This window comes from Camelina sativa, chromosome 6 (assembly GCF_000633955.1).
Source record: "Camelina sativa cultivar DH55 chromosome 6, Cs, whole genome shotgun sequence".
Taxonomy (NCBI): Eukaryota; Viridiplantae; Streptophyta; class Magnoliopsida; order Brassicales; family Brassicaceae; genus Camelina; species Camelina sativa.
In genome coordinates this window covers 15,736,284-15,762,053 of record NC_025690.1, presented here as the reverse complement: position 1 = coordinate 15,762,053, position 25,770 = coordinate 15,736,284, and the positions used below count along the sequence as shown (strand labels likewise).

Genomic DNA, 25,770 nt, shown 5'->3' with positions numbered 1-25,770 from the left:
TAACAATAAAGGGTGAAATAGTGAAAACAGAGGATTCACCTTGCATTCTGGATAGATGTTTCTTCACTTTGCCTTGACAGCCTCTGCAGTGACAGTGAAGAGAGACTCTAAGAACAACTACCTGCAGTCCCAAATAACAGTAGATGAATCACCCTCCAATCTCGTCTTTATTTACATTTCATGCCACTTCATGTACGGTAAAACGACAACTTTTTTACTTACCTGGTCTGAACCTGAACCAGGAGACTTCTTCTTCTCTTCTACAGTACCAGGAGAGCCTCTTTTTGGCCCTGAAGCTTCACCTTCCTCCGTTACAACCGTATCCTGAACCGTAGAGCCGGCTAAAGAAACCGGGTCGGATCCTAGAAGATACCTAGTAGAACCAGGAGGAGTCTTGGGTGTCCCAGCAACAACACAGCCAAAACTCTTCCTCGTTAAGCTAACGTTCAACAACGACCCTGGATTGCTCCTCCTTCCTTTATCCACCTGAACACCCTTCCCGTCCCCGGAGGAGGAGGAGGAGGGTATCCTCGTAATTTTCGAAAGCTGACGGTACGGAGAAACGTAGTCGTCTCCGGAGGAACACGGTGCCGTGAAAGATCTCCTGCCATCTTTGATTATCGGGTTATGACGGTCGATGGCTCGAGCCGTGATGGTCCGTTCCTCCGTAGCGGTGGATGCTTGCGAGGCACAGTAAAACATATTGGCTTTCCTGTTATTATGGCAAAAAACAAAAAGCTCATTAATATATATGCAAACATATATACGTTACACACACACATATATATAAATACATGATGATGTGTAATTGATAATATGCGTCAGTGTGTCACATGAGTGTGTTAGTGTTGTGGTAAGGTCACAGAGTAACAGAGAGTTGAGTAGAAAACGCTCTTGTATTGTCCACATAAAACGTATTAGAAGTTGAGATGTCACTATTGGATATTTATGCACTACATTACATTTTATTCTCTTGGATATATTCAAATGTTGCGTATTAATTGAATTCGACCGATCAGTTTCGGTTTCAGAAAGTGGCATTGATAGAATGATGAGTACAGGAAACTGGAAAGACTTTAATTACACGTTTTGAATTTTAACTAGGTAGAAGAAGAGATTAATGCTTCCTTATATCTCAAGTTCTAACAGACTGAATCGCTCTATCCAACAAAACCAGAAGCGGAAACAGAATTGCCCACACCTAATTTGTCAGCTGCCATTTTGCATAAATGCCTCGATTCATTCAAAAACCTAATAAATGCAAAAATTTATACTGTATTTTTGAAAGTTTTAGTAAAATGTTTTTGTAAAATTGAAATTGCAAACGACAAACAATATTATAAAGGTATTTTTACGTTTAAGATGCTACAAAATTTTGGAAACAGTAGAAGCAAATCAACGATAGATACAAACGCAAACAAACAGCTGAGACATATTTAGCACAAAGAAGGGTCCATCAGATGTCGTCTGTAAGATGAGGGTCCATCATGTTTCTTTTTCAAAATGTCCCCAAAAAGCTAAGTTTTGTATAAACCGAGAGAGAATACTAAACTAATGCATGTTTTATGTATAGACAGAGAGGTATTAATGTGAAAAGTAAAAAGGCTAATCATCTGTGTATGAACCGTGAGAAATAGTATATCAATATCTTCCACTAATAATTGCGCCCACTGGTGATTGGCCCAACAGCAAAATCCTTTTAAGACAAAAAATATTAGCTAATAAGTAGGAGTCATAGTGTGTGTCGTGGAGAAAGAACAAAAAAACAGAGTAAACAAAAAGACTTATCAGAGCTCTTTGTAAAAGAGACTATACATATACCAAATCATTGCAGAAGAAGAATCACTGTGTCACTTTAAAGACCTTTGCCTTCGTCTTCGTTCAAGATTCGGTTACGGAAGTCACTGACCATGCGTGGCAGACCCTCTCGCAGTGGGATCTTTGGTTCCCAGTTTAACAATTCCTTTGCTTTGCTTATGTCTGGTTTCCTCTTGTGTGGATCATCCGCTGTGTTCGGTTTGAACTCTATGGTCGCACTTGGGTCGATCACCTCCTTAACCACCTGCACGCAAAATCCCATTTCATATGAGTGTTTCTTGTTATATATGATAGTAAGATCCCAAAACAAACTGAGTTACTTTTTGCATGGATGATAAAGAAGATAGCAAGCAATGCAGACAAGAAAACAGAAGATAGCAAACGTAATTCAGACCTCTGCAAGCTCGAGCATTGTGAATTCTCCTGGGTTACCAAGATTGAAAGGTCCTACATGATCGTTTTCCATTAAAGCTACAAGTCCCTCCACCTACAAAGAGAGATTTCAGTTAAATTTTAAGGCAATAGATATTTATCACTGCTTGGGAAGTCAATCATACAGCAGAATGGATTGAAACAGAGGTCGTTACGTACTAAGTCTGAAACATATTGAAAGCTTCGAGTTTGTTTTCCATCGCCATAAACAGTCATTGGGAGTTTGCGGATGGTCTGCATAGTTATAAACCATAGTTCTGTCAGACTGTTAAAAGCCTTCATAGGAAAAGAGTTGTAGTATTTATGTTCTGCTGAAAGAGCTAAACCTGGGCAACGAAGTTACTAACAACACGCCCATCATCAAGGCACATTCTGGGTCCATACGTGTTAAAAATACGAGCAATCCTAACCTGAAAATTGCAAAATTAATTAGACACCAGTCATATATCCGTGATTTGGATAAATAATCATCAATATCCACTCATCAGTTCTAAACATTCCAACATTCAAAACAAAAGGAGAAACAACATCATCAAATGTAAACGTCTTGATACACAGCAAGAGGAAGATTTGGAAACTAATGGGTAGAAAATTCCAAGAATGGCTATGAATGAGTTGCAAATTATGTAAGTTCTTCATCAACTGAGCTAAGAGCTTGCAATAATATACAATCCATTTGGATGATTATAAGAATTTACCTCAACACCAGCCCCTCTGTGATAATCCATGGCCAAGGTTTCTGCAGTACGCTTTCCTTCATCATAGCAACTCCTCTCACCTTTTTAAAAAATATCAGCAATTAGTGATCAACCTCTCCTTTACATATCTCATGATCTGAGGAGAATATACAGAAATTTCCAGCTCACCGATTGGGTTCACGTTTCCCCAATAAGTCTCTTTCTGTGGATGCTCAAGGGGATCTCCATAGACTTCACTTGTGCTGGTGAGCAAAAACCTTGCTCCAACTCTCTTTGCAAGACCCAACATATTGAGAGTGCCCATTACATTTGTCTTGTAAAACAGTCAATTAAGGATCACCACACAAATTCCCAGTAGAAGCATTTCATCACGAATCATCGCAATAGTTGTAAGATAATCTAATTTCTTATAACGATTGATCAGAAAAGCTAATGTTGCCTAAAATTGAAACAGTGGATTTGGAATCAGAACTGGCAAATTACGATCAGCAGCAGCAGAGCATAAAAGTAATGAAAAAAGGATATGATAGTCTTCACTGGATTATACTTGTAATGAACAGGCGAAGCAGGGCAAGCCAAATGGTAAATCTGATCGACCTCAAGGAGGATAGGCTCAACCACATCGTGTCGAATAAGCTCAAACCTAGGATTGGAGAATAGATGAACCAAATTCTCCTTCCTACCAGTGAAGAAGTTATCAATGACGATGACTTCATCCCCTCTCCCGATAAGCTTATCAACGAGATGGCTACCGACGAATCCAGCTCCACCGGTGACGACGATCCTCAGTCTCTTCCGTCCGATACCGACGGGAACACGACCGGTTCTAACCCCACCGCCGCCGGAATTAAATGTGGTCCTGGAAGGCGGGGAATCGGTGACGGCGTAGGAAACAGATCTGGTGATAAGCGAGGTGGACTCAGCGGCGCCCAAACGGGAAAGAGAAGGCTGGAGGATGAAGAAAGTGGATCCGATCAAGATCCCGACGAGGATGAAGAGAAGTCGTTGTTCGCGGAAGAGGTAGTGAAGAGATCTGGGAAGAGATCTGGGATGCTTTAAGGCCTTGGGAGAGTAAGGACTTGATTGGCTCATGGGAATCGTTTCTTCGTCACGCTTCGAGCTCATTTGCTTGTGAAGCTGCTTCATGGTGTTCTGTTCTCCGATTAGAGAGTTCCGCCGGTGAAAATGAGATCTCAGGTGGAGAAGCTTTGGATCTGGACAGATTCAAACCGTATAAAAGATCGATTGTGAATGAATGTGATGATGATGCGAAAGTAGTTACACGGCGAAATATTTCGCTCTCTTTTTTATCTTCTTCTTTTTTTTTTTTCTTTCTTTCTTTAATTTCTTTTTGTCGTCATCAAATGTGATTATCTAACTAATTAATTTCAAAAACATTATTCAGAATTTCAGATATTGTTGTGAAGAGATCATTAACGTGATTAGGGGATTTTTTAGTGATGAAACATATACCAAAAGGACCAAAACTTTAAAAGCAAAATTTGTAAATACAACTCTGTATAGAGAGGCTCAATAAAGGCCCATTAGAGTTAATTTCACACGGTCTCACAGAGATGATAAGCTCTCATGCTACTAGGCTACACTAGCCTACTACAATATCATAAAACATAACGCTGTCGATACTGAAGAAATATTACAGTCTTCACATTGGAGTTTATAATACTCATGACATCCTCATAACATCCATGTAAAGGTGTGTTTAACTGTTAATCAATCGGTGAGTAACATTTTTCATCCAATATTGGGTGTGGTAATTTCGTCCTTGATTGATATTGTTTATCACCTGATAAGTTATAACTACCCATCTCCTCAAACAGATTTCATAAGTCCATTTGGAAAACATGTTCAAGTTATACCTTAGAGCATATACGAAACTAAGTCAACAAACCTTTTCCGGATCAAAACACCAAGAAATCGAAGAACGTTTCCATTTGAATTGTCAGCATGAAGTCGAAAATTTAGCCTCTGTTAAACTGCAGTGCATCTTCCACGATAAAACAGTGTCATATATAGTCTCATATCAACTCACTAGATTTTAACCCGCGGTATACCACGAGACATTTTTTTAATTATGTTATAAAAAATGTATGTTATATTTTTATATTGTTTAAATATGTTTTGATTAATATTTAGATTATATAATTTTAGATAGATTTTTTTGTGTGTTTGGTACCGGTTAGGATTAGCTTAACATCTCTTATTAACTCGGTTGATATAAAACTAAATTATTTTGTAATTTTTGCGGACGAACCCATAAAAAATTATATAATGATATTTATGTAAACTCTAACCCGCTCCACAACCTAATACGCATAAATTTTAAATCTTTTAGCTAGTTAAAAGTATCTAGAAATATTTAAATTATAGATACTAATTTATTTTTGAATTAAAATATGTTTTTTTGGATACTAATTTAAAATATGATTCTATTACAAAAAATAAATTCAAATTTTGATATTTATTTAAATGGCAAATGGTTTAATTATGTAAATCTTACTAAAAAAATTGTTCCAAATTAATAATAGGTCAAAAAATTTGTTATTAAAAATATATTCAATTTACGAACATATATATTGTATATATTAATTTTTGTTTTGTTAATAATCTAAATTAAAAGAAAAAAGTTAGCATTTTTTAGTGTACCAATTGACTTAACCCGCTGGTAGTTGTTCGGAAAAAAAAGTACCTGCTAGTATTATGAAGAAATATGTTGAAGTCTTGAAGATGGCTAATTGTTAGTAGAGCGTATTTAGGTATTTGTTTGAATTAACAGAGTTTAATTTAGCATTTATGGCTCACAAATCAATTAATGAGACAAATGGATTATGATAATCCGATTACCTTTTCACCATTCATCCATGAAACAAAATTTGGTTAAAGATCTGATCCACTTAAATAAACATGCGGATCTTAGTATCCTGTTGAGTTTTTTTTTATGACTTTTTGGAAATACAATTATACCCTATCTAATTTCAATCAAGTGTCTCCAATACAACTAATTGAATGGCAATTTGAGTAATTAATTTAGAAATTTTGGACATTTTTTATTTGTACTTCTATTTTAATAGTACTAGGACTCAGACCCCCCCCCCGCGATATCGCGGGGGAAGTATTTTAGAAAAAAGTAATTTAAATTTAAAATTGAAAATTATACATTATGAAATTATTTGAATATAATATAATAGTTTGAATACATAAACTGTTAATAAAAACACAATCCTCAAAATGAAAACTTATAACAAAAAATATTATGTAGAATAGACGCACATTTGCTAAACATATTGTTTAAAGTATTATAAATATAAGATATTTTTATGAAGAATTATGGTAAAGAGGTACAATTAAAAAAATCATTATGACAAAGTGATCCTTACTGAAAATATTGAATTAATGATTATAATGAGTAATGTAATTTTCTATTAAATAACTATAATTAAAAATATATTTAATAATGAGTGAAACAGTATCAACGAAAAATTAAAATTAAAATACATAACTCTTAAGAACAAAATAAAATTAATTTTAAATATTATAATAGTTTTTAACAAAAAGTTACGATAAATAGACGCAACTGTAAATTCTATATTAAGTTTTATTAAATTTCTATATTACTATAATCATTACTAAAATTTTAGTTAGATGATAGAATAACATTGAATATTAGATATAAAAAATAATATTCAAATTAATTAGATTTAACATAAAATAAAAATTTTGTTTCAACGAACAATGATTTGTTAGTTATTGATGAATAGACAAATATATATAGAGTTCAAAAGATATAACTTTTTTAATATACACACCTATTAGAACAAAAAGTTGTGATGAAAAAACATGAATAAAATATAGTGAAAAGATACAACTTTACAATGAACAAATACAACTGTTTGAATTTTTTAAAAAGAACAAATAAAACCAATTTTTTTACAAAAAAAGTACTACGAAAAGTCGCAACTGTTGTTCTCATTTATTTAGATTGTTATTATAATTTTTAAATTCAGATTATTATTATAATTTTTAAATATTAAATTTTTTTTAACGGAAAGTTAAGATAAATAGACACAATTGTAAATTCAATATTAAGTTGTATAAAATTTCTCTATTGCTATAATTATTTCTAAAATTTTAGTTAGATTATAGAATATATTCAATTATCTAGATCCAACATAAAATAGAAAATTTATTTCAACGAACTTGTTAGTTAGTGATGAAGAGACAAAAATAAATGGAGTTCAAAAAGCATGACTATTTAAATAGACACACCTATAAGAACGAAAAAGTTATGATGAAAAAATATAAATAAAATATAGTGAAAAGACACAACTCTACAATGAACATATACAACCATTTGAATTTAAAAAGAAAAAAACATTTCTTTACGAAAAAGGTACTAAGAAAAATCGCAATTGTTGTGTCTGCACATGATTATACCTACAAACTCATATAAACTGCTTTTAAATAGAAGACATCTTTATTACCATATTCAAAAGTCAAATCCAAAAGCTCATTATATAATCCATCTAACTCTTGGAAAAAGACTTTATATATAAAACTAACTAAAAGTTGTAAATTAGATTCATCATTCCAAAAATCTTTTGTTAAATCAAGAATTAGAGGAATCTCTTTACTTTTATATCTCTTTACTGCTAGAGAATAATTTAGAGAGCTGTATAAACTGTTGAGATTGAAATTTTATATTATTTTGTGTCATGGCAAAAAAAATAAAAACAGTTCAAACATATAAATATATATAGATTTTATAAGATATGAATATTCGAATAGACACAACTCTACAATGAACAGTTGCAACTTTACAAAAAACCGTTACAATGAACAATCGCAACTTTGTGTAAAACACACAATTTATTTTTTTTACAGATTTTTTTGGAAAATTATCCAAAAAGTACAATTGAAAAAACACAATTTTTGGTGGCATTTATTTGAGATAGATTCATCATTCCAAAAATCTTTTGTTAAATCAATAATTAGAGGATTTTTTTATTTATTTTTAAAAGAATGTATGCTATAAAATAATTTAGAAAAATGAATAAACCGTTGAGATTGAATTTTTAGTTGATTTCTTGTCATGGCAAAAAAAAATGAAAACAGTTCAAGAAGACAAATATATATAGTTTTCAAAAGATATGAATGTTCCCATCAACACAACTTTACAGTGAACAGTTGTAACTTTTCATAAATAACCGTTTTAAATATCCATCACGACTTTTCAGAAAATATCCAGAATGTACGATTGAAAAAACACAACTGTTGGTCGCATTTATTCGGTTTGTTATTATTATATAGATTAAGATAGTGATACCTTAACAAGGTATTATAGATATCTAGATATGTATGCAGCCAAACAATTCTATAAACTAATATTTTTCTCGTATGATGTACAAATCTTAGAATGTAACAAAATGTCAAAAAAAATTTTGATAAATATGTGAAGAACAGAATATCAAAATGTCAAATTTGAGGGAATCGATTCCTTAATTCTAGTCCTCCCTGACAAATCTATTATATATAAGTACAAGGGAAGTGATTCACTATTCAAAAATTTGATGTTCAATATTAGAAATTTTGCAAAATATCTTCTATCAAGTATCAACCACAAAATTCCAAAACAAACTTTTCAGGAAAGTCTTACTAACCTAAACAGCTTTATTTTGAACCAGAGCATTTTCAACTCATTTTTTTAATGTAAAACTCTAGTTAAGTGAAAATTCCATAATTTATGTCTTATATTCCTTCAATTTGATAGAGACGGACATGCCTCATGTAAATCACACATGAGTTTTCTATTAACTTTTGAGATTTCTAGTAAGCTTGGCTAAGGAAAGTAAAATAATCAAGTGAACAGATATAACAGCCACACCAAACTCTCGTATGCCTAAATCTAACATGGCACGTTAAAGCTTTGTATTACATATTCCTAATGACAATTTTTCTTTGGTTTTCGTGTGTACATGAACATATTAGACTAACTTTTCCACGTTTTTGATGCCATAATTTCCACATTCAGTTCCTTTTTAATACCAATCCTTAAATATCCATGACTTTTTTGTTTTTGTCTAAGTTGTATTTTTTCTTTTATCGCACCCATTACATATTTTTATTCAAATAGGAGTGTGTTCATGATTAAACATAAATCAAATACGCAAGTTTCATAGAGGCAATGCCTTTCTAGTAACAAGCCAAAATCCTAATACACAACGCCTTTCTTAGGTATACCTTACGAAGACACTGATTCAAAAAGCTAAAAAAATCCAACCGCCAGTCAAATAGATAAGTCCACACACCGAAGAACAAGTCTTACAACTTGTTAAAAACAACTCTTAAAAGAGAGCCTGTGAGTGAATATAGAAAACTCGTGACTATAATAAACAAAAAAGATTAAGAAATTTCACGACAAATATCGATAATTACAAGAAGAAATTATATTCCTGACATGTCACATATGCTATACTCTTTTTACCCCCTTTGTTCTTATTGCAATTCCATAAACTCCCTAAAATGCAGATGAAACAGAAGTATAAATACGCAATTTCTTGGAGTAAAAAAATCTTCCACTTTGAATGCAAAACCATTTACGCCACAAGAAAAATTCATACATGTAAAACTGCGAATAGATTCGCCCAACTCCTCACCTACTCTTAACTTCAATTTCTTTTTAATCTATATACACTACGTATGTATATATAAAGCAAAAGCTACAAAACCCAAAACAACTCAAAGTTAGATACTTAGAGATCACCAAACTAATTGACAAATTTCTCCCTCATTCTCCCATCCAAATATTCCTATAAAGTCGATCAAAATTATTCTGTGGGTTTAGAGCTTTAGACACATTACCTGAGGCCAAAAAAAAAAAAACATTAACCAGACAATAATCCACAAGATGTCTGGTTTGCTAGGCAAACTATCTCCGGTTAGACAGGTCAATGGCGATGGCCTCCCTCTGTTTTACAATATCCACAGGTCAGTGGAGCTTCAGAGATGTCAGAGAGACACGGCGCGAGTGTCTGTCACGCTTGCAGAACTTCTCATGAGTGTGGAAGATGAGGGGGATGAACACAGTCAGGCTTTGGATGTTGCGGTTGCCTCCAATTTCTGGGCCTCGAATCCGTCTTCTTGTGTGCCTTCTTCTTCTCCGTTTGTTCTTTCCTTCAAAGACTTGTCTTACAGCGTTAAGATCCAGAAGAAGTTTAAGTCGCCCTTTCCTTGTTGTGGGAATTCACCATTTGATGGTAATGATATGGAGATGAATACTAAGGTGTTGCTGAATGGTATTTCTGGTGAAGCCAGAGAAGGAGAGATGATGGCCGTTCTTGGAGCAAGCGGGTCAGGAAAATCGACGCTTATCGATGCATTAGCCAACCGGATCGCAAAAGAGAGCCTACGAGGTGCTATTACTTTAAACGGGGAAGTTCTTGAATCCAGCCTGCACAAAGTTATATCGGCTTATGTGATGCAAGACGATCTTCTCTTTCCCATGCTCACTGTAGAAGAAACTTTGATGTTTTCTGCAGAGTTCAGGCTTCCAAGTTCGCTTTCTAAGAAGAAGAAGAAGGCAAGGGTTCAAGCTCTGATTGACCAGCTCGGACTGAGGAACGCTGCGAGAACTGTGATCGGTGATGAGGGACACAGAGGTGTGTCTGGAGGAGAAAGAAGACGAGTCTCAATTGGAACCGATATAATCCATGATCCGATAATCCTCTTTCTCGATGAGCCAACCTCTGGTCTCGACTCTACAAGCGCCTACATGGTTGTCAAAGTGCTTCAGAGAATCGCACAAAGCGGTAGCATAGTTATCATGTCGATCCATCAGCCGAGTTACAGAATCTTGGGCTTGCTCGATAAATTAATCTTCCTATCTAGGGGAAACACAGTATACAGCGGCTCTCCAACACATCTCCCTCGGTTCTTCTCCGAGTTCGGTCACCCAATTCCTGAAAACGAGAACAAGCCAGAATTCGCACTTGATCTTATCCGCGAGCTTGAAGATTCACCAGAAGGAACAAAAACCTTAGTAGAGTTCCACAAGCAATGGCGAGCAAAGCAAACCTCAAGCCAGAGCAGAAGAAACACTAATGTATCTCTCAGAGATGCAATCACCTCAAGTATCTCTAGAGGCAAACTTGTCTCCGGAGCAACAAACCTAAAATCCTCATTCCAAACCTTTGCAAACCCGTTCTGGACAGAAATGCTCGTAATTGGCAAACGATCAATACTAAACTCAAGCAGACAACCAGAGCTATTCGGAATCCGCCTAGGAGCTGTTCTAGTAACAGGAATCATCCTAGCCACAATATTCTGGAAACTAGACAATTCACCAAGAGGTATACAAGAACGTTTAGGGTTCTTTGCATTCGCAATGTCTACAACATTCTATACCTGTGCAGAAGCAATCCCAGTCTTCCTACAAGAACGTTACATATTCATGAGAGAAACAGCTTACAACGCTTACAGAAGATCATCATACGTCCTCGCTCACACAATCATCTCAATCCCTGCTCTGATAATCTTATCAGCCGCCTTCGCCGCCACAACGTTCTGGGCCGTAGGTCTCGCGGGAGGCTCCGAGGGATTCTTCTTCTTCTTCTTCACAATCCTCACAGCGTTTTGGGCAGGAAGCTCCTTCGTCACGTTCTTATCCGGCGTAGTCTCGCACGTGATGATCGGATTCACGGTGGTTGTAGCGATCCTCGCTTACTTCCTCCTCTTCTCCGGATTCTTCATCTCCAGAGATCGTATCCCTCCTTGCTGGATCTGGTTCCACTACCTCTCTTTAGTGACATACCCTTACGAAGGTGTTCTCCAGAACGAATTTGAAGATCCGACGACATGCTTCGTACGCGGGATACAGATGTTCGACAATTCGCCGCTGGGACAATTTCCGGCCGCCGCGAAAATCACCTTACTCAAGAGCATGAGCGGCGTTTTAGGGATTAACGTGACGGCGGAGACGTGTGTTACAGCGGGAATAGACATACTGAAACAGCAAGGAATCACAGAGATCAGCAAATGGAGTTGCTTGTGGATTACTGTAGCTTTGGGATTCGTCTTCAGAGTTCTCTTCTACTTCACACTCTTGATCGGAAGCAAGAACAAGCGCCGCTGATTTACTTATAACACTTAAAAAAAAAAAATTAGAGTAACTAACCAATGATTATTATGCTGTTCTTATTATGTTGTTTGATTATTAATACAAAACTTTAATGGGCTTGGGAAAATATTAAGGCCCAATAAAATATACGAAACATCTCTCAGTGACGCGTGCAAATTTCTATATCGGTAACATCGACGTTTATCTCGATGTTAAATCTAAACCGTTGATTGAGACAGCTAACAACGAATCTGCACCGTTGAATCTCGTCGGTTTCCAAGTTATAAGATAAGGGGGTTGTCGGGTTGAAGAAGAAGACTTATATATCCTGCGGTTCACTTCCTTGGTTTCGAAATTATTAGGGTTACTTCGATTTGCACTCTTCTTCGTCTCCGTCTCCAGGTATGAAATATTTGTGTAATCGGATATTTTTGGGTTCTGATTTATTGTGATTCGATCTGTAGATTGGGATTTCAATTGGTTTCGTGCTTCTTCTTCCCTTTAGATTTCTTTGGCGTAATCTGATTAGGGATTCAGTATTATTTTCTCACGAATTGTTCTTCTTTTCGCTTCTGAATATGTTAATCTTTCGGGATTCATTGTTTTGATGATAAAAACTTGATTTTTTCACATGGGGCTTCTTGTAATTGGTCTGAGTTAGTGGTATTGCTGCTCGCTTATATGCTTTTAAGAAAGCTAGTGTGATTCTTGTTGTGATTTGTGTTGATATGTATATGCGTTTGTTATAATTATGGTGGGAAACTTTTGCAGCTTGACAATGCCTCGCTATGATGACCGCTATGGAAACACTCGTCTCTATGTTGGCCGCTTATCATCTAGAACTCGTACCAGGGATCTTGAACGTCTTTTTAGCAGATACGGAAGGTAAATAGAATCGTGTTTGTTTGTCTTGATTGGCCTATTTTGGTTTTTGTGTCTTTGGGAGAAAAAGTGTTTGTGAATTGTTTTTTGGTGTGAATCTGGAATGGTTGCGCATTGATATTGTGCAGGGGGGATTAGAATTAGAGGGGTTTATTTTACTTTGCATTGGTACTTTCATCCAATGCGGGAAAACTCTGGATCTAGGTTTAGTGTTCCTTTTTTTTCTTAACTTCAATGATCTTGTTGAAGGTTTTCTGGGGTTTGCCTAAACCTGGAGATGTTTGATGAATGGGTGGACTTGGTGTAATTGGTGGAAATTCTCGTCTGGTGTATAGAGGGTGCATCGGCGATTTTGTTTGTTGATTTTTTGCATGTTTTTAATGGATTTGGCCTCAAAAAAATCTCAAAAATGGTGTTTGGGAGTACCTTAAGTAATGATGGCCTTGATTTTCTGGCAACAATTTCCGCAGAGTACGAGATGTGGATATGAAGCGTGATTATGCCTTCGTTGTAAGTTTTGTTAATATCTTTTTTTTTTTTTTTAAGCTAATCGTTAAATTTCTCAAGTTAGATATGCACACAAATATTTATATACTATGCAATGCATCTATCATTTCCCCTAACATTGAGAACAGGAATTTAGTGATCCTCGTGATGCTGATGACGCAAGATATTCCTTGGATGGACGTGATTTTGATGGAAGTCGCATCACTGTGGAGGCTTCAAGAGGGGTTAGTTGTTTTGTGTCTCTCTATACTACTGATTCCTCCATTGGTTTGATGATTTTGGATCAATAATTACTAATATATTGTCAACCTCTTGAACTTTTGTTAGGCGCCTCGTGGATCTCGGGACAATGGTAGCAGAGGCCCACCTCCTGGTTCTGGTCGCTGTTTTAATTGTGGTGTTGATGGTCACTGGGCCCGAGACTGCACAGCAGGTGACTGGAAGAATAAATGCTACCGCTGTGGAGAAAGAGGACACATTGAGAGAAACTGCAAAAACAGTCCTAGTCCAAAGAAGGCCAGGTACCTAAATATTTGAATCCTTGTTTTTTACACAGTTACTTCTATCCATTAAGCTTCTTCTCATATCTCTTTTGGATTATATAATACTCCAGGCAGGGTGGAAGCTACTCCAGGTCACCAGTAAAATCCCGTTCTCCTCGTCGCAGAAGGAGCCCAAGTCGTAGCCGTAGTTACAGTCGAGGTCGCAGCTACAGGTTAGTGGTAAATTTGGACTTCTGTAAAATTGCATGATAAATGCAAATACTGAATACAAGAGGGAAGCCAAAAAATTGCCCAGAAAACGATTCTGAGCTTTTTCTGGAATTGTGTTAGTTTGACCTCTTTTTAAAGTATGCACTTAGACAACTATATTCCATAGCAATATAGAAATGATTCTTACTGTGTTGGCTATTAGTAAGCTAGACGTTCTGATGTTGATAATGCTAGTTCTACACGATTTTTTTGGCTTATGTCCTTTGGTTGACTCTGTATTTCTCTTTTCATCAGTCGATCGCGATCCCCAGTGAGAAGAGAGAGAAGCGTGGAGAACAGATCACGCAGTCCTAAGGCAATGGAGCGATCTGTATCTCCCAAAGGCAGGGACCAAAGCATGAGTCCTGACAGAAGAGTGATAGATGCGAGCCCCAAGCGTGGATCAGACTATGATGGTAGCCCAAAAGAGAATGGTAATGGCAGGAACTCTGCGAGTCCCATTGTTGGAGGGGATGAAAGCCCTGTTGGACTTAATGGTCAAGACAGGAGTCCCATTGATGATGAGGCTGAGCTTAACCGTCCTTCCCCCAAAGGCAGTGAGTCACCTTGATGGCTCACAGGTTTAAAGCCAAATGTAGCATTTTGTACCGATGGATGTTGTTTCATTTCCCTTTCTTTCTGCTTGATACATTCCTTTCCGTTGTGTGACAATGCTTGGATCTGCTTTCTTTATGACTCTTTTAGTTTGTTTCCAGACAACTCTCAAACTCTGCTTTGTTACTTTTCTGAATGGTAATGAACAAAACTTTATAAAGTCCTCGTTGAATCAGTTTTTTTTGTTACAGTGATTATAATTTGCCAAAATATTTTGTGAGAAGATACAAGTGTCAACGATGGTAGTCTTTAATTGCCAAACATTTATGACAAGAGATAACAACATTCAATTTGACTTTCGATGAAGCAAATGCTACATTGTATCCTTTTTCAGTTTTTCTCCTCTCTATTTCTGCCCAAAAACAAAATACTGTTTGTGAGGTCGATCAAGAAGTTCTGTATGTATGTACACAGAGGTGACTTTGAGTTACTACGCCACAATGACGTGAGCTTCATTTCATAGGGTATTTTCAAGGCCAAGTTCGTCTTCAATCTCGTCACCATCTTCGAACAGCTTGAGAAACCGGGCCTGCTCTTGTTGCCGTTTCTTCTTCCTCCAATACTTATAACCTACCAAGAGTCCCACCGTAGCTACACCTAACACTAGTACTACAATCAGTACCACAATTGCAGGATGCATTCCGCCCTTATCGTCTTCCTTCTCATTGCCTGATTCTTTATTCGAACCTGCAAAAAGAAAAAGCATGCATATGATATTCCTCATCACAGAAAACCGAATCAAACTGAAGCTACAGCCAACAGAGACACATGTGAGAGATTTTGTTTATAGTTAATGGAAACAGTATTCATGTAATGAATGACACTAAAGCTCAAGATGGTGTTGCTTGGTAACTCACCAGCTCCGACTTGTGAGCATCCATGGCAGAGGAAAGTAGCATTGAATTCTTTCTCCTTGATACGCTTGTAGCTACCGTCATCTGTGAAATCAGAAGGACAAAGCTCCCATTCGTCAAATGTATCATGCGTAAGGGTGTCATCCTCATAGATTCCGCATCTCTTGCATTTAGTTCCTTTAAGCTCGGTTAAGGGCTACAAATATCGAAAACAAAACATAGAACATAGAGCTTAAAAGACAGTAATGATCCAAATACTGAAGCATACTCAGCAATCAAAACAATGTCAACACCCCAATCCCAAAAAACCAGTCAATAGCTAAGACCCTACTAGGCTAAAAACAGCTCTATAGTCTTGGTTTCAGGTCAAACAAAACCCAGCAATATCTGAGTTCTTGCTAAAAAAAAGATTCAATAACATTAATCAAAACCAAAAATCATCAAGAAACCAGCTCAAATCTCACGATTGATCTACATTTCGACAAACCTGCCAAGATTCTTCGCCTTTAAAAGAATAAGAGACATTGGTGCTCTTGACATCAGGCAACACCGTCTTGTTCTCTCCTTTGCATTGGAAATAGACTGTAGGCTTACTCGAGAACCAATCGTGAGTTTGGAAAATCTGAATCGAATCTAATGTAACTTCTTGTGTTAGTATTGTTCCTGTGTGTAAAAAAAGATCATCAAACAAATTTTAATTACAACCAGGCTGATCTGAGTACTTGAAAATTTCGAAATAGAAGGACGAAATCTGATTAAAATTTAGTTTACCAGGGAACGAGCTGACGAAGATGAAGAAACAGCAGATGAAACCGCGAAAATCCAAAGAAGCTGCTGGTTGTGGAATTCGGATTGACATCTCGCGATTCCTTATATCGAATCGCTAGAATCAAATCCGATCAATGTTTATAACGACGGGTGGGTTGATCGAACGAGGAGGTGTAGCTTAGTTGGATGCGTTGAATCACGCGCAACTGTTGAATCAGAATCTCGTTGAGTCTTCTTGGTTATGGCCTTGGAGAAATAGCGTACCGGGAAGAAAATAACAAACCGACCCTCTTGCATTGACCGCTTTGGTTTTCTGATTTCTATTAAAAAATAATTAGAATATCATAAAAATATAAAATAAATCCTATATAGATTTCAGATTTTTTTTTTTTTTTGGTCGGTTAGATTTCAGATTTTGTCAATATAAGGATTAATTAGTTTTAATAAATGTATAAAATATATTAAAAACAACTGAATAAACCACATTAATGTATATGTCATGCCCAATGTTCAAGAAAGCGCTAGGCGTTAGTTAACTAGGCGGTGATCCAATGCCTAGCGCCTAGAACGCATAATTGGAATTTAGGCGGTTTAGGCGTTTACACTTAAACTACNTCACCAGCTCCGACTTGTGAGCATCCATGGCAGAGGAAAGTAGCATTGAATTCTTTCTCCTTGATACGCTTGTAGCTACCGTCATCTGTGAAATCAGAAGGACAAAGCTCCCATTCGTCAAATGTATCATGCGTAAGGGTGTCATCCTCATAGATTCCGCATCTCTTGCATTTAGTTCCTTTAAGCTCGGTTAAGGGCTACAAATATCGAAAACAAAACATAGAACATAGAGCTTAAAAGACAGTAATGATCCAAATACTGAAGCATACTCAGCAATCAAAACAATGTCAACACCCCAATCCCAAAAAACCAGTCAATAGCTAAGACCCTACTAGGCTAAAAACAGCTCTATAGTCTTGGTTTCAGGTCAAACAAAACCCAGCAATATCTGAGTTCTTGCTAAAAAAAAGATTCAATAACATTAATCAAAACCAAAAATCATCAAGAAACCAGCTCAAATCTCACGATTGATCTACATTTCGACAAACCTGCCAAGATTCTTCGCCTTTAAAAGAATAAGAGACATTGGTGCTCTTGACATCAGGCAACACCGTCTTGTTCTCTCCTTTGCATTGGAAATAGACTGTAGGCTTAGCCGAGAACCAATCGTGAGTTTGGAAAATCTGAATCGAATCTAATGTAACTTCTTGTGTTAGTATTGTTCCTGTGTGTAAAAAAAGATCATCAAACAAATTTTAATTACAACCAGGCTGATCTGAGTACTTGAAAATTTCGAAATAGAAGGACGAAATCTGATTAAAATTTAGTTTACCAGGGAACGAGCTGACGAAGATGAAGAAACAGCAGATGAAACCGCGAAAATCCAAAGAAGCTGCTGGTTGTGGAATTCGGATTGACATCTCGCGATTCCTTATATCGAATCGCTAGAATCAAATCCGATCAATGTTTATAACGACGGGTGGGTTGATCGAACGAGGAGGTGTAGCTTAGTTGGATGCGTTGAATCACGCGCAACTGTTGAATCAGAATCTCGTTGAGTCTTCTTGGTTATGGCCTTGGAGAAATAGCGTACCGGGAAGAAAATAACAAACCGACCCTCTTGCATTGACCGCTTTGGTTTTCTGATTTCTATTAAAAAATAATTAGAATATCATAAAAATATAAAATAAATCCTATATAGATTTCAGATTTTTTTTTTTTTTTGGTCGGTTAGATTTCAGATTTTGTCAATATAAGGATTAATTAGTTTTAATAAATGTATAAAATATATTAAAAACAACTGAATAAACCACATTAATGTATATGTCATGCCCAATGTTCAAGAAAGCGCTAGGCGTTAGTTAACTAGGCGGTGATCCAATGCCTAGCGCCTAGAACGCATAATTGGAATTTAGGCGGTTTAGGCGTTTACACTTAAACTACTATATATCTGATATTATATACATAATTATACAAAATATGTATAAGAATAATAAAAATATTAAATAAAAAAAACAATAGATAAAAACATTATTTCAATTCATTTTAAATAACATATTAAACATTTATAATTATGTTTATAGAAATAAACCTTATAAATCTTAAATTTGTGCAATTAAAATTTTAAAAATACACTAAAATGATGATACTACAATTTTAGGCGGTCAAAGCGGTCGTCTAAGCGGTGCTATAGTGCCTAACGCCTAGACGGGGCGGAGGCGGATGCCTAGAACGCTTTTTCGAACAGTGGTCATGCCTATAACAGTGCTTTGTTTTAATTTCTTGAAAATCATATACAATATACATCCATACAAAAAAACAAAAAATTATACGTTTATATACATAAAAAGAAAAGAAAAAGAAGTATGATTTGTTTATTATTCAAAAAAAGATGATGAAGACTACTAATTGGCATGATCATCTTCGTTGGAAGTTGAGTTTGCCCACGAAGAATGCAAACATAGACGCAAACGCAATGGGAAAAGCGATTTGAACAACCGCCGTAACCGCCAAACGGTCATGATGAAATCCAAAATAGTCTTTCAAGAATGCTGCAACGGTCGTGGATTCTCCAAAGACATTGATCTCTTCATGTATATCACCGTACTGAGACGAGATGAACCCGTTTAGTGTCCATGACGTTGGTGTTAGATAATATAACCAAATCCACCACCCTGGAACTTGCTGCAATTTTTTCAAACACACCAAAAGAAAGAAACACATTATACATAACATTTCCTTCTTTGTAATAAAGGTTCTTGTCAAGATGCATGGATCTCTTACGTACCGTTTGTGGGATCAAAAACCCGGAGAAGAGATTGAAATTAACATAGAAAAGCGACTGAAGGATCGCGGCAACCATGAAGTTTGGCGTGATGGAGACGAGGAACATGGCAAGGTAGTTGAAAGTGAGAAGTGAGCAAAACATAGAGTAGAGTGACCAAAAGACTTTGTAGGACGAAGGATAGAAACCGATCATTGGATATGTTATGATCACAAACTCGGCAGCTTGTATGAATATGTAAGGTATCTCAGTCACCACTTGACTCAATGCGTAAGCAGTCGCCGAGTACATCCCTGCGAATCTTTCGCGATACATGACATTTCTCTCGGTTTCAAAATACTGAAGAGCTGATGAACAGTTGTTTATCCCTAAGAAGAGTACCAAACCATAGATTGCTCCAAATACAGTGAACAAACTCTGTTGAGTATCTCTACAAAAAAAAACACATCAAAATATTAACAAGATGTGTTAAAATATAAGATATGTGTCATTTGAACTTACTTTTTTTGGCCTTGTTTCCAGAAGAGTGCACCAAAGATCAAAGAAGAGATTAATGTGTGAACCATACGCATTAGGTTATAAGAAGGGCTTCTCCAATAAGACAAATTCATTTTCCATAGAATAGATCTGAATTGTCCCCACCAACTTTGTGCAAAAGTTCTCTTAAAATGTATATCACTTGATTCTGAATCTGGTTGGCTCAACTGTTTCACAAGCTCTGAGTTTCTCCTGTAATTAACAATCACACATGTTACATTAAAACCAATTTTTTTTAGAACAATAACACAACACTTATGCATATGTAGTATTGAAGATATACTCACTTGTAAAGAGCAGAGTCATGGTAGATGTTTGCGAAATCGACGCCAAGTTCAACTTCTACAGATTGTGAACTAACATCAAGCATCCATGTCGCTGGATTGTGGTTGTCTCTTATTTTTGGAATTTCAGGAACACTCTGTTTATTTTATTTAACCCAACAACAACAAAATAAGGTTTTTGTACTCTTATTTTTTTTTTAATTTTTTTTATCATGGATTAGAAAACTGCATAAGCAAAACTTACCTCAAAATACTCGATGATATGATAAGAATGTAAACCTAACGGTCCTGTGTAGATCATGCGACCACCTCTTTTAAGAAGCACCAACTGAAAAATTCAAGTTTAAACTTTGTTAATTTCTGACTTGGTTTGATAAGATTAAAAGTTTTGGGGTCAAAATATAAAAAAATTTACTTTTCCGAGGCGATTTTTGAAATTACCTCGTCGAAAGCTTCAAAAATGTCAATACTAGGCTGATGAATAGTACAGACGATGGTACGTCCAGTATCAGCGACGTTCTTGACAGCTCTCATAACAATGGCGGCTGCTCTCGCGTCTAGCCCCGTCGTTGGCTCGTCCATGAATATGATCGACGGATTCGCCACTAACTCCACCGCAATCGTCAGTCTCTTCCTCTGCTCCGTCGATAACCCGCTCAGTCCGGCGACTCCCACCAATGCATCTTTGATCTCATCTAATTCGATCGTCTCGAGCACTTGCTTCACGAATTGCTGTATTTCAGATTTCAAACGATTCCGTTACTTTTGAATCGATTTTGATGGAGAAGAGGAAGAAGAAGGAGGCTTACGGTTTTGGTTGCGGAATCGATCTCAGGAGCAAGACGAAGCCAAGCTGAGTAAACCACGGATTCTTCGACGGTGATGTTTGGTGAGTGTATATCTGTTTGTTCACAGTAGCCTGAGACTCTAGCGAACGTTTCTTGAACTTTAGGGAAACCACTGATTCTGATCTCTCCTTCTATGTATCCGCTTGTTTTTCTTCCGGCTAGAACGTCGAGGAGTGTGGTTTTACCGGCTCCACTCACTCCCATTAATGCCGTTAGGATTCCGGGACGGAAAGCTCCGGTGATATTTGATAGGAGTTGTAGTTTCTTCTGATCATATCCTTGGTCTCTCATCTCCTGAAAACATCAAACGATAAGTTAGAGAGCCATGGGGAAAATCTAGTGATATGGTTTGTGGTTTGAGTTATGATAGTTTTACCACGGGCATGTCAACGAAATAGTTCAAGTCTTGGAATGTTACAGTGAGGGGCTTGAAAGGTAAGACCATCTTGCCTGTGGTCAAAGAGAAAGTTTTAGTGAGAGGAATAAGATGGTGAATTAGGGAGAAGTGGGAAGATAGAGAATAAAGTTTTCACCTGTATTCTCATCTTCATTGGTCTTTACAGGGGAACCTGTAGTCTTGTGCTTGACTGGAGAGTCACCTGTTGAATCTTCTTTTCCTTGCAGCTCAAAGAGTTTTTCTTGTGAAATCATGGCTTTAGATGATGTGGGTGCTGTCATTTTTGAAAGAACGTTTTTAGTATGTGGCGGTTTGTGTTTTGAAAGCATTTACATTTACCTAGTAGAATATGAACTTACATTTCAAGAAAGTCAGAGCCAGGGTGAAAATGATGTTAAAGAGCACAGTGAAACCCAACAAGGCACATAATGATACCCAGTACATGTAACCTTCGTAGTCCAGTCCACGGGTTTGGAGTATGCTTCGCCCTAAGGTAACATTATTGGGTTGCATCTACATGTTTAGCCAGATAAATATTGATTAGTGTTGAAGAGTATACAAACAAAAATAAGAAGCTTCAGTGATTAAGAGAGAAAAGGTAAGAGGCTAAGAGAATATCACCTGATTCCACCTTGGAGCGAGGAACTCGTTTACCGATAGCCCAATCTCACCGTAACTCAAAGGATTTACCCAGAATCCCCACTTGAGCCATGCTGGCATAGACGCTGCAGCAAACACAGAACCTTAGAGTCATGCTGAGGTACAACTTTTGAGGCCAGATATAGTACATTGATGGGGGCAAAATCTTACTTGGTGGAATGACAAAACCGGCAAAGACAAATGTGATTAATATACCAAAACTGCCAGCTGTGATTGAAGCAACTACTGTCTGGAAGATTGCAGCTAGACACCGGAACATGGATATCGAGGTGAAGTGAACAGCAAACAGTAGAATGAACTGCTTGAAGAACCTGGAACATTGAACTTCGTCATTCTACAGTGTTCTGAGCACTTTCAGACCTGAATGTGAACCTTTTCCTAGGGTTTAAGTGGCAAAGAACAGGGGAGAAAGCTCACCTGGAGGCTTCAGGGGTGTATCCAATGACATAGTATGTGAGACCGGTCCAAACTAAAGATTCGAAGAACGATAGAGGGACCTTTAACACTGTTGCAGGGATTGCATACGCCCATGCAGGATAGAAACACAACTGCTTCTGCTTGTAAAACACGGCTAAGCGTTGAGCCGTCATAGACAACTCTGGGAATCCGTCAACAAGAAGTATAATGAGGGAGAAAAAGAGGGCACTCATGTAAGAATTTCCATGAATGATATCAATACCCATCCGTGTTCGGATGTACACAGTCATAGTGATGAATGCGGCCATAACAAGCTGCACACATAATAAAGCTAGAAAGCTGAGGAATACTATTAACATCTAAAGGAGGCAAGGAGAGATATCTGTGGATTGAAAACTTCATAATGTACCTGAGATGTCTTGAAAATATAGACGAAATAGTTTCTCTTCATGAGAAGATACTCTCTTGATATGCATGCTATGAACAGCTCCCAGTTTGGAAGAGAATACACACTGAAGGATAAAGCGTCCTTATGGCTTTTGGATTTATCATACGGCTTAGAAAGAGTTTCCTCAATCTTTTTTCCAATACTCAACTCCTTGAACTTCTTCGACAACATTTCTACTGAGACAAAACTATAAGGTAAATCTTCGTGCCGCCAGTATTGGGCTTGGTCTTTTTTGGATATAACCTTCAAGGCAGAACATGAGAGGATCAACAACTCATGACTTCAAAAGCACAAAATTTCATTTTAGGGATGAGTGTTTTTACCTCCTGGAGAAAGTCTGCAACACCTTTCCTCTCAGGGCATTCAAATCCACAATCCTCAAAGAATTTCAGGACTTCGCCCCGCGGACCATGATACACGATTCTTCCTTTAGCCATCAGCATAACGTCATCAAAGAGGTCAAATGATTCTGGGGCCGGTTGAAGAAGCGAAACAAGCACAGTAGCGCTTGATATGTGAGCAAATTGCTGAAGAGACTTGACAATCTGAAAAGCTGTGGAGCTGTCTAAGCCATTTGTTATTTCATCCATAAACAGAGCCTTTGTCGGGCCAACAATCATCTCAGCTGCAAACATTCAGAGATTCAAGAACTTGCTTTAGAAAGAATATGTCAGCAACTATTTATATTTTTGAAGGATTCGAGCTATGAACTAACCTGTGGTAAGACGCTTCTTTTGGCCCCCTGATATACCTCTCCTCATCACATCTCCAATCAATGTTTCTGCACAAATGTCAAGTCCGAGAATCTGCAAATGCAACAGAAGACCTAAGAACCAAAGAAAAAAGGCCAGATTATCAGCCAGGTCTATCAAAGAGACTATTATTACCTTCAAGATATAATCTGTTTGCAGACTTCTTTTCAGGCCTTCAACAGAAATTGCCTATAGGAAAACAAAAAGTCTCTAATCAACCACCTGAATTTAAACAGAATACGCTTTCAGGGATTTGAGAGTGTCAGAGGAATGTACTTTCATGTAAGCATCCACTTCTGTGTCAGGAATGATTCCTTTTTCCTTTTCTCTTTTACTAACTTCCATCATAATATCTGTTTCCGCAGGAAAAATAGAGAATCAACAATTCATACATTAATGCATTGGTGAGTACAATGGTTGGTTGATAAAAATTTACCTGTTCGGCTACCGACGCCTTGACAACGAGCTGAGAAGTCAACTGTCTCCCTAACAGTCATCTCTGCAATGTGCAGGTCATATTGACTTATGTACGCCGAGGTTTTCTGAGGAACAAACTCGTCTAGTCTGTATCCATTGTAAGAGATTTCACCTGAAAACTGTGGAAACAAAAAGGAAAACAAAAGAAAAGGTAAACATTTCACATATATGCACCAAAAATAAATCTCCAAAAGAAAATTATATAACTGCTTTCATCATTAGAACCTTTAGATTGTTTTCTAAATTTCCAGACAAGGCCTTTAACAAAGTTGTTTTACCGCATCCAGGAGGACCAAGCAACAATGTTAACCTGCAACAACAAGAAGCATAAACACACTTAAAACATTGATCAAGACTAGTGATAAGATGATGTAACTCCTTCAACTACGAACCTTCCGGGCTTTATAATGCCATTAACATCATTTAGAATGCTTATCTTGGCTTCGTGTGATTTTGCACCAGTGAGCTTCACCAGTTCCTGGAGAAATATAAGCACATGATAATTCACTTTAGAATCTTTTGGAGAACTTATATCTATTGACGAAGGAGTCGGCATTAACAATTTTGTGATTTTGCAGAACTTTTTTGATTACTCACAGAGATTACGCGCTTAGCAGTGTTCCACAGTGTTGGAAGTGCTTTGCCTTCAACAATCTCGCACTCGGCGGCCACTTTTAAACTCTTGTACCTCACTTCTATGGTCGGTAACTCCATCCCAACTCTGCACAACAAAGTTTCAAGCTCAAAACTCTCAAGAAACCGAACATCACAAAAGGGTAAAGCTTTTTTTCTAGAGATTTTGTTTTAGTTTACCTGTCTACTCTTCTTCTGATTTTCTTCAGCAACTTGAGATTATCATTCTCAATGTGTTTGATAAGTTTCTCAATCATGAGATGACGTTCCGTGGCTCCAAGCTTTGAGACATCAACGACTCTTTTTCCGTTCTCGGTGATGGACTTATCGCCATCATCGATAAGAGTCGATCTCATACGTTTTGCAGTTGGTAATCTCTCAATCTCAGCCCATTGCAGAGCATAATCTGCATCATGATGATCACCATTAACATCACCATCATTATCAGGTTCATATATTGAAGAGTTGCTTCTGAAACTAGAAGTGTGTCTCCGGAACGATGATCTGATGCTTCTTCCAATCTCTGCTAGCTCAACTCTCAACGACTCAATCTCGTCTGCTCCAACCATATTATGAGCCATTTTGGGTTGGCTTAACGGGTTTGACCTCTTTGAGATTAGAAATTCGAAAGTCTAAAATGAGAGATAAGGTTATTTGCATTTTGACTTATGTATATATATATATATCTTTGGATCGTTCAAATTGACACATTTCAGTTTTCAATGATGTAAGGGACTACATCAGCTTCTGTTCTCAGTTTTTGAATCAATTCCCGAGTTTCCAGGTCATTTATTTTGTATGTTATACTAAAGTAATAATAAAACACATGCTATCAACTGGAAACAGACAATTTCTAGAAGAGGAAGATATGATTATTCTAGATTACTTGTAGTACTTTTTAATTTATGTAATCACTGCAATACTCAAAGTTCTCGTTGAAAGCTGTAAGATCGTGGAGAATTAAATCTCAGTTTTATATTTATGATGTCTATATGTTTCATAGTTTAGAATTTTAGATTCCC

The 25,770-nt window shown here is 36.9% G+C and overlaps 6 protein-coding genes and 2 long non-coding RNA genes across 12 annotated transcripts in view; 4 read left to right on the top strand and 4 right to left on the bottom strand.

The window, feature by feature from the left end:
* Positions 1-877, bottom strand: part of LOC104791621 (protein SODIUM POTASSIUM ROOT DEFECTIVE 2-like) — a 2,184-nt gene extending 1,307 nt beyond the window's left edge. Inside the window, exons 1-3 of the mRNA XM_010517547.2 lie at positions 795-877; positions 223-712; positions 40-121 (exon numbers count right to left, since the gene is read on the bottom strand). Of these exons, the coding sequence (XP_010515849.1) occupies positions 40-121; positions 223-712; positions 795-796 (574 nt within the window). The 5' untranslated portion in view covers positions 797-877. The remainder of the gene's footprint in view (positions 1-39; positions 122-222; positions 713-794) is intronic.
* Positions 1,619-4,305, bottom strand: LOC104791619 (UDP-glucuronic acid decarboxylase 1). 2 transcript variants are annotated; one of them, XM_010517545.2, is made up of 8 exons: positions 3,474-4,305; positions 3,117-3,264; positions 2,949-3,028; positions 2,577-2,660; positions 2,410-2,484; positions 2,213-2,305; positions 1,822-2,062; positions 1,619-1,696 (listed from the first exon to the last, which is right to left on the bottom strand). In XM_010517545.2, the coding sequence occupies exons 1-7, from the start codon at positions 4,092-4,094 to the stop codon at positions 1,856-1,858; spliced, it is 1,308 nt and encodes a 435-aa protein (XP_010515847.1). In that variant the 5' UTR covers positions 4,095-4,305; the 3' UTR covers positions 1,619-1,696; positions 1,822-1,855. The 2 variants fall into 2 exon arrangements, with proteins under 2 accessions (XP_010515847.1, XP_010515846.1); XM_010517544.2 differs by having other exon boundaries at positions 1,635-2,062.
* Positions 9,182-12,227, top strand: LOC104791617 (ABC transporter G family member 20-like). The gene has a single exon (XM_010517541.2). The coding sequence runs from the start codon at positions 9,871-9,873 to the stop codon at positions 12,091-12,093; it is 2,223 nt and encodes a 740-aa protein (XP_010515843.1). The 5' UTR covers positions 9,182-9,870; the 3' UTR covers positions 12,094-12,227.
* LOC104791618 (serine/arginine-rich splicing factor RS2Z32) lies at positions 12,379-14,941 on the top strand. 2 transcript variants are annotated; one of them, XM_010517542.2, is made up of 7 exons: positions 12,379-12,480; positions 12,850-12,963; positions 13,431-13,470; positions 13,596-13,691; positions 13,795-13,988; positions 14,081-14,182; positions 14,475-14,941. In XM_010517542.2, the coding sequence occupies exons 2-7, from the start codon at positions 12,857-12,859 to the stop codon at positions 14,788-14,790; spliced, it is 855 nt and encodes a 284-aa protein (XP_010515844.1). In that variant the 5' UTR covers positions 12,379-12,480; positions 12,850-12,856; the 3' UTR covers positions 14,791-14,941. The 2 variants fall into 2 exon arrangements, with proteins under 2 accessions (XP_010515844.1, XP_010515845.1); XM_010517543.2 differs by lacking the exon at positions 12,379-12,480 and having other exon boundaries at positions 13,210-13,470.
* LOC104791616 lies at positions 14,971-18,086 on the bottom strand. 2 transcript variants are annotated; one of them, XM_019246788.1, is made up of 4 exons: positions 17,844-18,086; positions 17,560-17,735; positions 17,076-17,268; positions 14,971-15,521 (listed from the first exon to the last, which is right to left on the bottom strand). In XM_019246788.1, the coding sequence occupies exons 1-4, from the start codon at positions 17,929-17,931 to the stop codon at positions 15,292-15,294; spliced, it is 687 nt and encodes a 228-aa protein (XP_019102333.1). In that variant the 5' UTR covers positions 17,932-18,086; the 3' UTR covers positions 14,971-15,291. The 2 variants fall into 2 exon arrangements, with proteins under 2 accessions (XP_019102333.1, XP_010515841.1); XM_010517539.2 differs by lacking the exons at positions 17,076-17,268; positions 17,560-17,735; positions 17,844-18,086 and adding exons at positions 15,692-15,884; positions 16,176-16,351; positions 16,460-16,699.
* LOC104791615 (ABC transporter G family member 37) lies at positions 18,850-25,553 on the bottom strand. 2 transcript variants are annotated; one of them, XM_010517538.2, is made up of 23 exons: positions 24,929-25,553; positions 24,713-24,836; positions 24,508-24,593; positions 24,341-24,425; positions 24,075-24,234; positions 23,915-23,991; positions 23,774-23,827; positions 23,602-23,692; positions 23,210-23,511; positions 22,848-23,129; positions 22,439-22,752; positions 22,172-22,332; positions 21,983-22,086; positions 21,721-21,874; positions 21,498-21,635; positions 21,341-21,414; positions 20,926-21,258; positions 20,558-20,848; positions 20,361-20,444; positions 20,120-20,253; positions 19,797-20,024; positions 19,299-19,725; positions 18,850-19,195 (listed from the first exon to the last, which is right to left on the bottom strand). In XM_010517538.2, exons 1-23 carry the CDS (start codon positions 25,327-25,329, stop codon positions 18,929-18,931), a joined length of 4,371 nt encoding a protein of 1,456 aa, XP_010515840.1. In that variant the 5' UTR covers positions 25,330-25,553; the 3' UTR covers positions 18,850-18,928. The 2 variants fall into 2 exon arrangements, with proteins under 2 accessions (XP_010515840.1, XP_010515839.1); XM_010517537.2 differs by having other exon boundaries at positions 23,602-23,827.
* On the top strand, positions 23,821-24,785 carry LOC104791612. The gene is made up of 5 exons (XR_768939.2): positions 23,821-23,920; positions 24,004-24,042; positions 24,151-24,266; positions 24,403-24,486; positions 24,694-24,785. It is a non-coding gene; the product is annotated as an uncharacterized LOC104791612 (long non-coding RNA).
* LOC104791614 lies at positions 24,804-25,289 on the top strand. The gene is made up of 3 exons (XR_768940.1): positions 24,804-24,891; positions 25,030-25,118; positions 25,197-25,289. It is a non-coding gene; the product is annotated as an uncharacterized LOC104791614 (long non-coding RNA).

What these genes read in the sequence shown, in the direction of transcription:
- LOC104791619 (XM_010517545.2), bottom strand. Translation starts at nt 4,094, where the DNA reads ATGAAGCAGCTTCACAAGCAAATGAGCTCGAAGCGTGACGAAGAAACG. An exon ending in ACAGAGGGGCTGGTGTTGAG is followed by an intron (nt 2,661 to 2,948) that starts GTAAATTCTTAT and finishes TGCAATTTTCAG; the next exon opens with GTTAGGATTGCTCGTATTTT. An exon ending in TTCAATATGTTTCAGACTTA is followed by an intron (nt 2,306 to 2,409) that starts GTACGTAACGAC and finishes CTCTCTTTGTAG; the next exon opens with GTGGAGGGACTTGTAGCTTT.
- LOC104791617 (XM_010517541.2), top strand. Translation starts at nt 9,871, where the DNA reads ATGTCTGGTTTGCTAGGCAAACTATCTCCGGTTAGACAGGTCAATGGC.
- LOC104791618 (XM_010517542.2), top strand. Translation starts at nt 12,857, where the DNA reads ATGCCTCGCTATGATGACCGCTATGGAAACACTCGTCTCTATGTTGGC. An exon ending in AGCGTGATTATGCCTTCGTT is followed by an intron (nt 13,471 to 13,595) that starts GTAAGTTTTGTT and finishes CATTGAGAACAG; the next exon opens with GAATTTAGTGATCCTCGTGA. An exon ending in CCTAGTCCAAAGAAGGCCAG is followed by an intron (nt 13,989 to 14,080) that starts GTACCTAAATAT and finishes ATAATACTCCAG; the next exon opens with GCAGGGTGGAAGCTACTCCA.
- LOC104791616 (XM_019246788.1), bottom strand. Translation starts at nt 17,931, where the DNA reads ATGTCAATCCGAATTCCACAACCAGCAGCTTCTTTGGATTTTCGCGGT. An exon ending in CTTCGTCAGCTCGTTCCCTG is followed by an intron (nt 17,736 to 17,843) that starts GTAAACTAAATT and finishes TTTTACACACAG; the next exon opens with GAACAATACTAACACAAGAA. An exon ending in AAGGCGAAGAATCTTGGCAG is followed by an intron (nt 17,269 to 17,559) that starts GTTTGTCGAAAT and finishes CGATATTTGTAG; the next exon opens with CCCTTAACCGAGCTTAAAGG.
- LOC104791615 (XM_010517537.2), bottom strand. Translation starts at nt 25,329, where the DNA reads ATGGCTCATAATATGGTTGGAGCAGACGAGATTGAGTCGTTGAGAGTT. An exon ending in AAGTGGATGCTTACATGAAA is followed by an intron (nt 23,828 to 23,914) that starts GTACATTCCTCT and finishes GTTTTCCTATAG; the next exon opens with GCAATTTCTGTTGAAGGCCT. An exon ending in TACACCCCTGAAGCCTCCAG is followed by an intron (nt 22,333 to 22,438) that starts GTGAGCTTTCTC and finishes TCAATGTTCCAG; the next exon opens with GTTCTTCAAGCAGTTCATTC.